The sequence below is a fragment of the Lepus europaeus genome, chromosome 2 (genome assembly GCF_033115175.1).
Source record: "Lepus europaeus isolate LE1 chromosome 2, mLepTim1.pri, whole genome shotgun sequence".
Taxonomy (NCBI): domain Eukaryota; kingdom Metazoa; phylum Chordata; class Mammalia; order Lagomorpha; family Leporidae; genus Lepus; species Lepus europaeus.
In genome coordinates, this window is record NC_084828.1 from 149,509,808 (window position 1) to 149,520,182 (window position 10,375).

Genomic DNA, 10,375 nt, shown 5'->3' on the forward strand with positions numbered 1-10,375 from the left:
GAAGGGAGAAGTTATCTTGCATTATATGGTGGATATGTGGGTGGATGGATGTGTTTGTGGGGAAGGAGAAGGACAGGAGGAGACAATCAAAGTATAGGAAGAAAGCACTGAAAAAGGGGATTGCAGTATATATTCATTTTTATTTTTTAAAATCTTGATTTTTATTTGTATTTGAAAGAGGATAAGTTTATTCTCCACAAACTTGAGAATTGTATGTGATACATAGGAGAAAATGAGTTGTACTCGAAGGATACCATATAATTATATTATGAAATAAGTAGTGTTTGTGTGCATGCATCCGTGTTTCAAAGTATAGATAGCACAAGGAAAATCAGCCACTCATAAGAACAATACTGAAGATAATCACTGGTTGTATCTTGGTGCATGTTCTTCCTGTCTCTATTTTAGATAAGTTTTATTTATACATTTTGACCAGCAGAAGTTTAACTTTTACATAATTAAATTGTATTAGAATTCTGCAGAAAGATGGAAGCAATGGGAGGGAGGGAGGAGAGGAAGCTTATTAAGAGAATTGGCTCACACAGTTATGAAGGCTGAGAAGTCCCCTTGCAGTCCATTTGCAGACTGGAGTCCGTGAGATGTCAGTAGCATGGCTCAACCCAAGTCTGAAGGCCTCAGAACCAGGAAGCTCCTGGTCCAAAGCAGAAGGCCAGGGAACTGTGTAGGATCGGGGTAGGGAACTGGTGTGAGTCCTGGCATCCAAAGGCTGGAGAGCCTGGATTTCTGATGTTCAAAGGCGGAAGACAAATGTCCTAGCTCCAGAGAACAGGAGGTCCTTTTCTCTGCTGTGTTTTGTTCTGTCCTGGCCCCTTGTGAATGGGATACAGCCCACCCACACTGAAGGAGGGCTGATCTTCCCCACTCATTCCAACTCAGTGCCAGCCTCCTCCAGAAACTTCCCAGGCACACCCAGATGTATTGTTCCGCCAGTTCTCAAGTTCTCCTTATTCTAGCCAAGTTGACACCTACAGTTTTTTAACAGTCACATAAACGTATACCTTTATACGTGTCAGAGACCATCTCTTTGTCTACAGCTTTCTGTTTGTGTGTGATTTCAGTATCTGTACTATTTAATGCCAAGCCATTATTGGATGTGAGCAAATTTGTTTTCCCCTCCAAATATTTTATTTCCTTAGTGCCATTTCTTAATGAGTCATTTGTGACAATTTTTCTGCATATGAGGTTCATTTGAGGGCATCTTTATTTTAGAGGTTAGACCTAGTTAATTTGTGGCTTTCCCAATTTCTAGTTGCAACAAACTAGTATTAACTAAAAATAAAATAAAATTGAATTTCCAGTTGTTATTAGTGGTGCCAACAGAGTCCATTGGAATACATAGGTAGTTCTGTACCGTATTGTCACATTTCTGTTCATGAGAGTATTCTTTCCCACAGTTATGTCCCACAAGACATAGCTGTTAATGGTTTTACATAGTAAGTCATTCATGGGATTTGAAGGGTTTCAATTCTTCTTCAACATAAGTGCTACTGTGATTATGTATAGGCTACTTAGATCCTCAGCTCTTAGCATATTGATTGTTTTGATACAAGCATATTATCTAATTTTTAACTCTTAAAGTTTTATTTCCTTTCATGCTTTAGGTGTGGAGAATAAACACAAAGCACAATATAATCTATGTAAATGGCTCTGTACCTGGACATAAAAATTGTTTAGTAAAGGTATGTGTAACTGCCTTTCTGTTTAATTTTCACATGTGGGCGTGTGCTGTAAATTCTCCTTTTAGACTTAGTGGCTTTAAAATAAGCATCTTTTCACATGTTCTCATTCATGGGGAAAAAAATGCCAAAACGATCTCTATCTTGTGTCCATAAAACCAGGAACCTGTGAAAATAGTAAGGCCAGGAAGCAGGAGGATCTTTAGGAAGTTAAAAATTGTATTGAGATAACTGTTGCCAAAGTGTCGATGTATCTCTATTCTTCCAAAAAAGAACACTTCAACTTTTTAAAGAGTTACTTTTACAAAGGAACCAGAAATATGTAGGGTAAAATTAGAGAATGCACAAGAAAGGTGGCTAAAAGGAGAGCTTTTTCTTCATTGTTGCTAGTACTGCTCTGATTATACCTTGAGTATCTTCCTTAAAAATAAATATTTTCATTTTAGAAAAATGAAACAAGAAAATTAAAAACACATTGTACAGATGGATTTAAAGAAAAAGTCTTATACTTTCAGAGAATTATTTCCATGAAATAAAATATAGAATAAATATTCTAACTAGCACACTAGTAAGAAGTATTAGGAGAATCCAGAGAACTGTTTGCAGCATGAGATAATGTGATGTGAAATACTGTTTGTTTGTGCTTATCCATTGATCCTAATTTATGCATTATTTTCAAATTTTCCTGGTTTTGCTTTTGTTTTTGTTTTTTTGGTTCTCTTGAAGTAGACAAAAAAAAAAAAAAAAGGTGGGAGATGTGCATAGTTATGGGGGCCTTGGTGAAGGAAGGCAGATAATAAAACAAGACTTTCAGCCCTCAGCTTTAGAGCCACCAAGACAAAAAAGATAGATGATGTCATCAGATATGTTTCAAATCCATCAATGTGCAGTGGTAACATTTGCACTTAGCATATGTAAACAGGACTCTTTTTGTCTGAAATTCCTCAAATATAATAGATCTATAAAAGTGTAAAAAAAACAGTTGGCTGTTTAATTAAATATTTATCAAATTAGCACAGAAAGCTTTATTATTATGGGTTTAATAATTTATTTGATTGGTTTTATTGTCACTCCTAAATACTGAGAACGTTTAAATCGATAAGAATATGACTTTTTTTCTAGTTAACATTCAATCCAAGATTAATGAATTGGAGGAAACCGACATATCTAAACAAGTTAATTTTCTTCTGTGCAACTTACTGATAATTTCTTGGAACAGTTTTAACCAGAGACTAAAATAGATCTGTTTTTCTGTACTTAGCTGTTCCTAACAGCTGTGTATTTATTTCAACCAAATTATTCATTTCTTATTGCCAAAGTGATTATGTCTTATTTTACTCTGTATGTAATTACATGTATTTTTTTATTTCTCTCTGAATGAATGCTGTAAAATTGAGTTAGAAGCTTCAAAGAACCCAATAATGTTTACCAGAAATAAAATAATGACATTTTAGATTATAACAATATCTATACTAAAATTCCCTTGTTTATAATTAGAATTATTTTAGAACATAAAAAGAGTTAACATAGCTACTGTAAATACTTAGAGGCTTATTGCTTCTTATGGTATTTAAATTGTATTCTATCTTCTTAATAAGAATGCTGTTTTACTGAAAATAAGCTAATTTCTGTAACAATAGGTCATATTTTTTGATATTTGCTCTTAAAATTAAGACTTAACAAAAACGCTAAATATTTTTTAATCCTTAAGTTAAAAATTTTGTTATTAAAAACAGAAAATAAAATAAAAATGGCCAGTTTGAGTAGATAATAAAAGTTATTAGGTCTTAGGTATATAATTTACATTAGACCTTTTTATTTGAGAAGTTACTCTGGATATGACTGATATTTGGTTAGCAGTTTTAGACTATGATTTGTCCTCTGAGATAATTCTAGAGATTTGTAAGTTATGATAAAATATAAAATAATGATTGACAATTTTATTCTTATAAAATAGCTGATTAACTTGAGGTTTTGTTTCTATCATTGGAGTAATCACATTTATTGGATTTTAAAAAAATGCATTGACTGGGTCCTTTTTATTCTTTGTATGTAGCAGTTGTGTTATTCACATTTGAAAATATAGGAGCAGATATTTTTTGATTAAGAGTGGTAGGTGAGGTGAAATAGACTACATATGGTTGTGCTATACTAATAAGAATTTTGCCTCCTTCCCTTTCTAGATCAAAGATTCTAAGCTGCCTGCATATAAGGATTTCTGCAAAAATCTACCATTCCCTACATATTTTCCTGATGGAGATGAAGAGGAACTACCTGAAGACTTATATGACGAAGATGTGTGTCAGCCCAGCGCACCTTCTATTACATTTGCCTGATGCCATTGGACATGCCAGAACTTTTATATTCAGTGAGCTTTGAAGAGCCAGAACAATAACATAACCAGGAATTGCACTCTTCTTTCTCAGTCACAGCGGTGCCAACTTGTCATCTTTGTCAAGAGCATAAGTCATGTATCTCCTAATTAAATCTGATAGAAAAATTATAACATTAAACAACTATGTAGTTGGGTTTGCAAAAATTGGCAATTTGCATATTAACAACCATATTTGTAGTTTATGGACTTCATTCTTTGGTACTGCACATTTCCCATATTGTCTGTCTCAAGATGTTTATAAATTTAACTTTTACTAAAGATTTGGGGCTTGTGCTGTTGCATAGTGGGTAAAGCCGCTACCTGCGGTGCCGGCATTCCATATGGGCGCCAGTTCGAATACCGATGCTCAACTTCCAATCTGGCTCCCTGCTAATGCACCTGGGAAAGCAGCAGAAGATGGCCCAAGTGTTTGAGCACCTGCACCCACATGAGAGACTCAGAAGAAGCTCCTGGTTTCTGGCTTCGGATTGGCCCAGCTCTGGCTGTTGCAGCCATTTGGAGAGTTCCCCAGCAGATAGAAGATCTCTTTCTGTCTCTCCTTCTCTCTAACTCTGCCTTTCAAATAAATAAACCTTTGGGGATAAAAGACTTATTCTTTGAGAGGTGCTCTCTATGGAACAATCGAAAACGACATGGTAACATTCCTGCAGCCTTTCTGGGTTAAGGGAAACATTTCTTAAAATTCACTTCATAATTTTAGAACTGATTAAAGGGAGAGAATAAATGAGAGTTTTATTTGAATTACAGAAACGTGCATGTTATAGTTAAATGAGGACTTCAGACAGGGAGTCTGGGTCCCACCACTGGACACAAGGGGAGGCAATTCAGTTCTTAGCTCTCAGCTCTCAGGTCCTGATTTGCACTTGAACGTCATTGACTGTTTAAGATTTTGTCTGAACTTAGGGAACCTTGTTACAACTAAACTTCATTCAATTTAAACATTTGTTACAACATGTTTGACAGTGGTTTTTGATGATAAAACCCCTGTTAAAGAGTGTGCCTCTCTTTTCAGCAAAACTCCTAAGCCATTGCACAGACTGCTGGCTCTCAGTCTGTTGCTAGACCTCTGGGCTGAATGCACTGTACTGTGAAAACCTGCAAACATCTGTTAGTCTTCTTTGTCGGAGTAGACATACAGTGCTGGCTTCCTGGGACACTGAGTCTTGCAGAATTGTCTCCTAGCTAGCAGCGTGGTGTCCTCCTTCTGCCAGCAACTGTTTTACTTTTTTGTGGCTGATTTCCTTTCCCTTGTAGAATGTGCATTACTCTAAAAATGTCCTTTCCTGCCTGTTATTCCTGAGTTTTGTGCCACTTTTGTAAGAAATGTGGCAGGAAGAATGGACTTTCATTGCTTAGCATGTTTTTATAAATAGGTTTATAGTGGAGTGCTTTAGTGATGAGGTAGGGCATGCTGCTGCTATCTGTTTTGGTGAGCTGCTCAACCCAGAGAGCATTTTAGGATAGGCAGACAGAAGTAGGTCACCATGCTGTGAGGCCGCCTGGGACAGACGCTTCAGGAATTTTCTAAGTACATCCCTTCATGGCAACTTGTTTCTGTATAGGAAGAAATTGTTCACATGAGACTGTAGTTGACTAATGGCAGATAAAGTTTCTATACCCGTCAGGAATTTGGTATAAAGCTGACTTTACTGTAACAACAGACCTTTCTCCAGTTTCTAGTTGTGTTATGACATCTATTCCAAGGCATTTTTAGCCTCATAAGTGACAGTGGTCTCAAAACATAACCCTACCAGACCATGACCATCATTCAGTGTTCCTCCTCAGCAGTCGCCTGGGATTCCTTGAACTGAGTTAACTCAAAGTGCTATTGTCCCTTCTAGTTGGTAGCCAGAGTCCTGAGAACACAGGGTTGCCAGCCGCAATTTCATCATTGCTCGTCCCTGATTTTGTGTTCATCTATGATACTTTAAATTCTTAACTGGATTTCAACTCTATTGTGTTAAATCAATATTCTTTTGGGTTAAAAAGGGTTGGGATTTCCCATAAATGTTGGGACTTTCTTATTGAAATCATTTCTCAATTTGAGTATATTGTGTGTATCTTTTTTTATCTACCTACCCCCATCTATCATGGTCTGAATAAATGTAACTCATTTGAATAATCATTAATTCATCATTTGCCATGTCAAGTGTTTAGGAAGAAAACAAATGTGTGTATTAAGTGCTCCTTACCTATTCTCAAAAGTCTCTTATTTTAGAAGAAAGGCAGTATTTAACAACAAGGAAATTATGCTACAATGAAGAAAAAATGTTTGAGGAGAACTTAGAGCAGTCCACGTCATGCATTTGTTTTTCAGTCTTTTCAGGTTGATGAGGTGGTCTGTTCAAGTTAGGCCAAATTAATCTATGAATGCAGTCCAGAGCACAATGAAAGCAAGTAAGTGATTTTTAACTCCACTGGCCAGAGTCATCTTGACATAGGAGGTGCTTAATTGTTCATTGTTGGCATTTGATGGAGAAAGTCAAAGTGACTGTTGTGGTCTTGAGACTCCAAAATCAGGCTTCCATATGAGCACTGAGTAAGTTTTAGGGCATTTGGAAATTTGTTGTTTTAAAGAAAAAAAAGGCATCCATCAAGTTCTGACACTGGGTTGAATTTGCTTTATCTGGGAAAGAACTAACACTCCTTGCAAGGGTCCTGACAAAATATGCATAGATGATTGCATTACGAGGCCTGTATCACAGAAACAGTAATAAATGGCTTTTTTTCTTTTTTAGGAATTCAACATAAATCTCCTTATCTAAAATAGTGATGTGTTTAAATGATGAAGAAGCTCTGACTGTCCACCTTATCCTGAGTGTAGAGCATTGATTACCTGTAAAGTACTTGTGCTTTTCTCCCCCTCAAACAGAATTTGACAGATTAATAACACCACCATGCTGTTATAGTATCACCGTCAATGACAGAGGTGACAATATCCACACAGGAAGTGGATATTTAGGAAAATCATGAATCTAAGGAAGTGGGCAAAGAAAAAACTGATAAAGAAGCAAATAAGGAAAAAAAGCATGTGATAGAAAAACTCTCAGGAACAGTGTTGTAGTGCAGAGAGTTTTGACACCAGCATCCCACGTGAGCACCAGTTTAAGTGCCAGCTGCTCCATTTCCAATCTAGCTCCCTGCTTATGTGCCTGGAAAAGTAGTGCAAGATGGTCCAAGTGCTTTGGTCCTTGCCACCCACGTGGGCAACTCTGGTGAGGTTCTAGGCTCCTGGCTTTGTCCTGGCCCAGCCCCTGCCATTGTGGCCATCTTGGAAATGGGCCAGTGGATGAAAAATCTCTGTAAACTCTGACTTTCAAATAATTCTTTAAACAAAAGATCTAAACTTTTCTGTGAAATTTGAACCAGCAGCATCTTCTCCCTGTGTTCATTCCTCTAGCCAGTAGCCAATGAGGGTCTCCTCTGCCAGGAGAAGGTGGTTGTGATATAATGACTCAAAGCCTGTTTTAGACACTACTTCCCAGAAGGAGAGAGACTTGGGGTTCTCTATTCCAGGAACCATTGAGATAAGCATCATTACGAGGCCCACCCAAACCAGAGGACGTAGGAAGGGGACATGTCAGGTCTAGGTAGTCCCCACACTGGTTCACAAAGGTGAGTCTTACCTTTCCCTAGCACAGTGGTTCTCCACCTTGACTACATACTAGAACCTGGCAGGGTGCTTTGCAGACAGTAGTCCATTAGTCTTTGATTCTTGGGTTGAGAGAGACCTGGACATACCAGGGCACCACCAGTTAGAACCACTGACAAGTCAGAAAGACTTGGTGCATTTCTTGCTCATGTGGAAGCTAATCTAGTAACAAAAACAAGAAATCCCCCATTGATCTAAAACACCATACTGTACAGACAGGCAAGTTATTTGTGCATCCCAGACCAGTTAATTGAAAGTCTCCCTAAAGCAATGCAAATTGTAGGAAATTTTATAAAAAGGCAATAGTAAGGCTTTGTGTGTATATAGTATTTTATATTTGTTTTTATGTCCATGTGACAGTACACTCTTGAGGAAATAGTCCACATTTTCTAAAACTGATAATGGCATCAACCTTGTGTTGTGGCTGAGGAAACACATGGAGTGAGTAGTCTAGGACTTTTTGAGGATCTCACTGAATAAGTGGCACCAGACTTTCCTGCCTTCCTCTACACACCCACATGGGAATCATGGTTTTCTTTGAGGAAAACTGAATTGTGATTTAGCTTCATGAACAATTATGTATTCAGTTATTTTAGCTCACTTTGAAATGTGTTAGCTGTACTTCAGTATCTTGAATCAGTGATAAAATCCCAAGTGAAACAAGCTGTCAGTCTTAGCTTGTCTGAAGTTTTCGGGTCTATTGCAATCCAGCGACACTGACTTGAATGTCCTTTGGATCATTTGGTGTCCTTGGTTTTCAAAGAAGGCAGCTGCTTGCAGGGAGAACAGAAGGAACTATGTCAAGTCAAAGCCACACAGAGGATTAAAGAATCGGTGGCATTGGAGATGATGTGGCTCGTGATCAGCCACTCTGACATGTGTGGCAAGGGGAAGATCTGCATGGAATTACCCTGTGGAATTACATCACCCTGTGCATGAGGCTTGGGAGAGCAGTGCCCTGTTTTGGCTACATTGCTTTTTTATTTATTTTTTAGAATGGCTACATTTCTGTATACTTTATTATGTAGCTAGCAGGCTCCTTTTTCCCAGACTCATGAAAATATATGCCTGTACCTATGGCCTCTGAGGTCCTTGGATGAAAACAAAAAAAGAAAGTATGAGGTTGAGATTGCCCAGTAGATGCATAACTATTTTTACTGGCTGCATTGTCAATACTCAGTTATAGGAAGCGGGCAGTACCCTGGGCTGCACCTGCCTTGGACTCGAATCTTATAGGAAGATCCCATAACTGAGCAATAGAGCAGATCCCCAGTTTCCTTCCTTTCTATTCCATGCCTTCTCCAACACATCATCATGGTCCCTCACATCTACATGAAGGACAGGAGGAGGAGGAGGCAGGTTGATTTGCCTTCCTTTCACCAGATCACTCAAGCAGGGCACTGCAGGGACCATGCAATAGCACAGGTGTCCTTGGTCAAGACCTTGCTAATAAGTTCTTTTTTTCTTTAATAGCCCATGACTTTCAATGAGCTTAATCTGTGCATTGAATTTGATCCTTTTCTATTTTTTTAAAGATTTATTTATTTGAAAGAGTTACACAGAGAAAGGGGGCGGGGGGATCTTCCAGCCAATGTTTCACTCCCCAGTTGGCAGCAACGGCCAGAGCTGAGCTGATCCAAAGCCAGGAGCCAGGAACCAGGAGCTTCTTCTGGGTCTCCTGCTTGGGTGCAGGGGCCTAAGGACTTGGGCCATCTTCTACTGCTTTCCCAAGCCATAGCAGAGAGCTGGATTGGAAGTGGAACAGTGCTTCAGGCCAGGGCATTAACTTGCTGTGCCTCAGCACCGGTCCTGCTAGTAAGTTCTTGATTCCCAGCTCAGCAGATCAGATGATGCTTATTTCATTGGAATGTTATGAAACTGAAATGAGATAACATGCAAAGTACTCAGTGCATTGTTTTGGAAGCGTATGTATGATGGGAGTTCAATAATTAGCAGTTTTTATTGAGTTTTACACTAAATATTAGTATATTAAGGATAAATGCATTTTATCCTAAATCAGGATTGAGTGCACTCTGCTCTCTGCCCCTGAGCTCTTAGCCAGTCAATGCCAGATGTCTGTTCAGCCCCAGGTACAGTGTGCAGCAAAGGCAGAATTGGACTGCCTCAGCTTTGCCTAAACAGCAGCCTGGAGAAAGCCTGGCCAGGAGGCTCTTGCGGCTTTGCGGGACGGGCTTCATGCTGAGGGAGGGCAGATCCTGAATGCTTCCGTCATAAAAGGAATGATCTATCGCTAGGTGAATTTTTTGAGCACTGGATACAAGTTGAGGAAGTCAATGTTGGTTATCAGGTAAATTAAGATCTGCTTAGGGAGATAAGGCCCACGTTCATGGGAAGAAATCTGCCATGGCAGAATGTGAGGAGCGCTAAGAGCGAGCTGAAGAATGATGAGAGAGAACATGATCTCTTGCTCAGGGTGGCTCCCAGCCTCCGGCCTTGGGTTCCGGACTGTATTCAGGTGGAGGGAAAGGAAAAGTCGAGGTCCTCTACAGGGGTAAGCATGTAGGAGTCTGAGCAGTCTGTCTCAATGGTAGTGATGGGAGCTGGTAAAATGTGAAGATTTACAGGTAGATGTAATCTGAATTTGAGGAACATGGAAAGATGAGGGTAAGG

The 10,375-nt window shown here is 38.9% G+C and overlaps 1 protein-coding gene across 1 annotated transcript in view; it reads left to right on the forward strand.

Annotated features, from left to right (window-relative positions):
• The window catches only part of MRPL3 (mitochondrial ribosomal protein L3), a 50,671-nt gene extending 45,991 nt beyond the window's left edge, over positions 1-4,680 (forward strand). Inside the window, exons 9-10 of the mRNA XM_062214741.1 lie at positions 1,623-1,700; positions 3,881-4,680. Of these exons, the coding sequence (XP_062070725.1) occupies positions 1,623-1,700; positions 3,881-4,033 (231 nt within the window). The 3' untranslated portion in view covers positions 4,034-4,680. The remainder of the gene's footprint in view (positions 1-1,622; positions 1,701-3,880) is intronic.
• Positions 4,681-10,375: the final 5,695 nt, after the last annotated feature.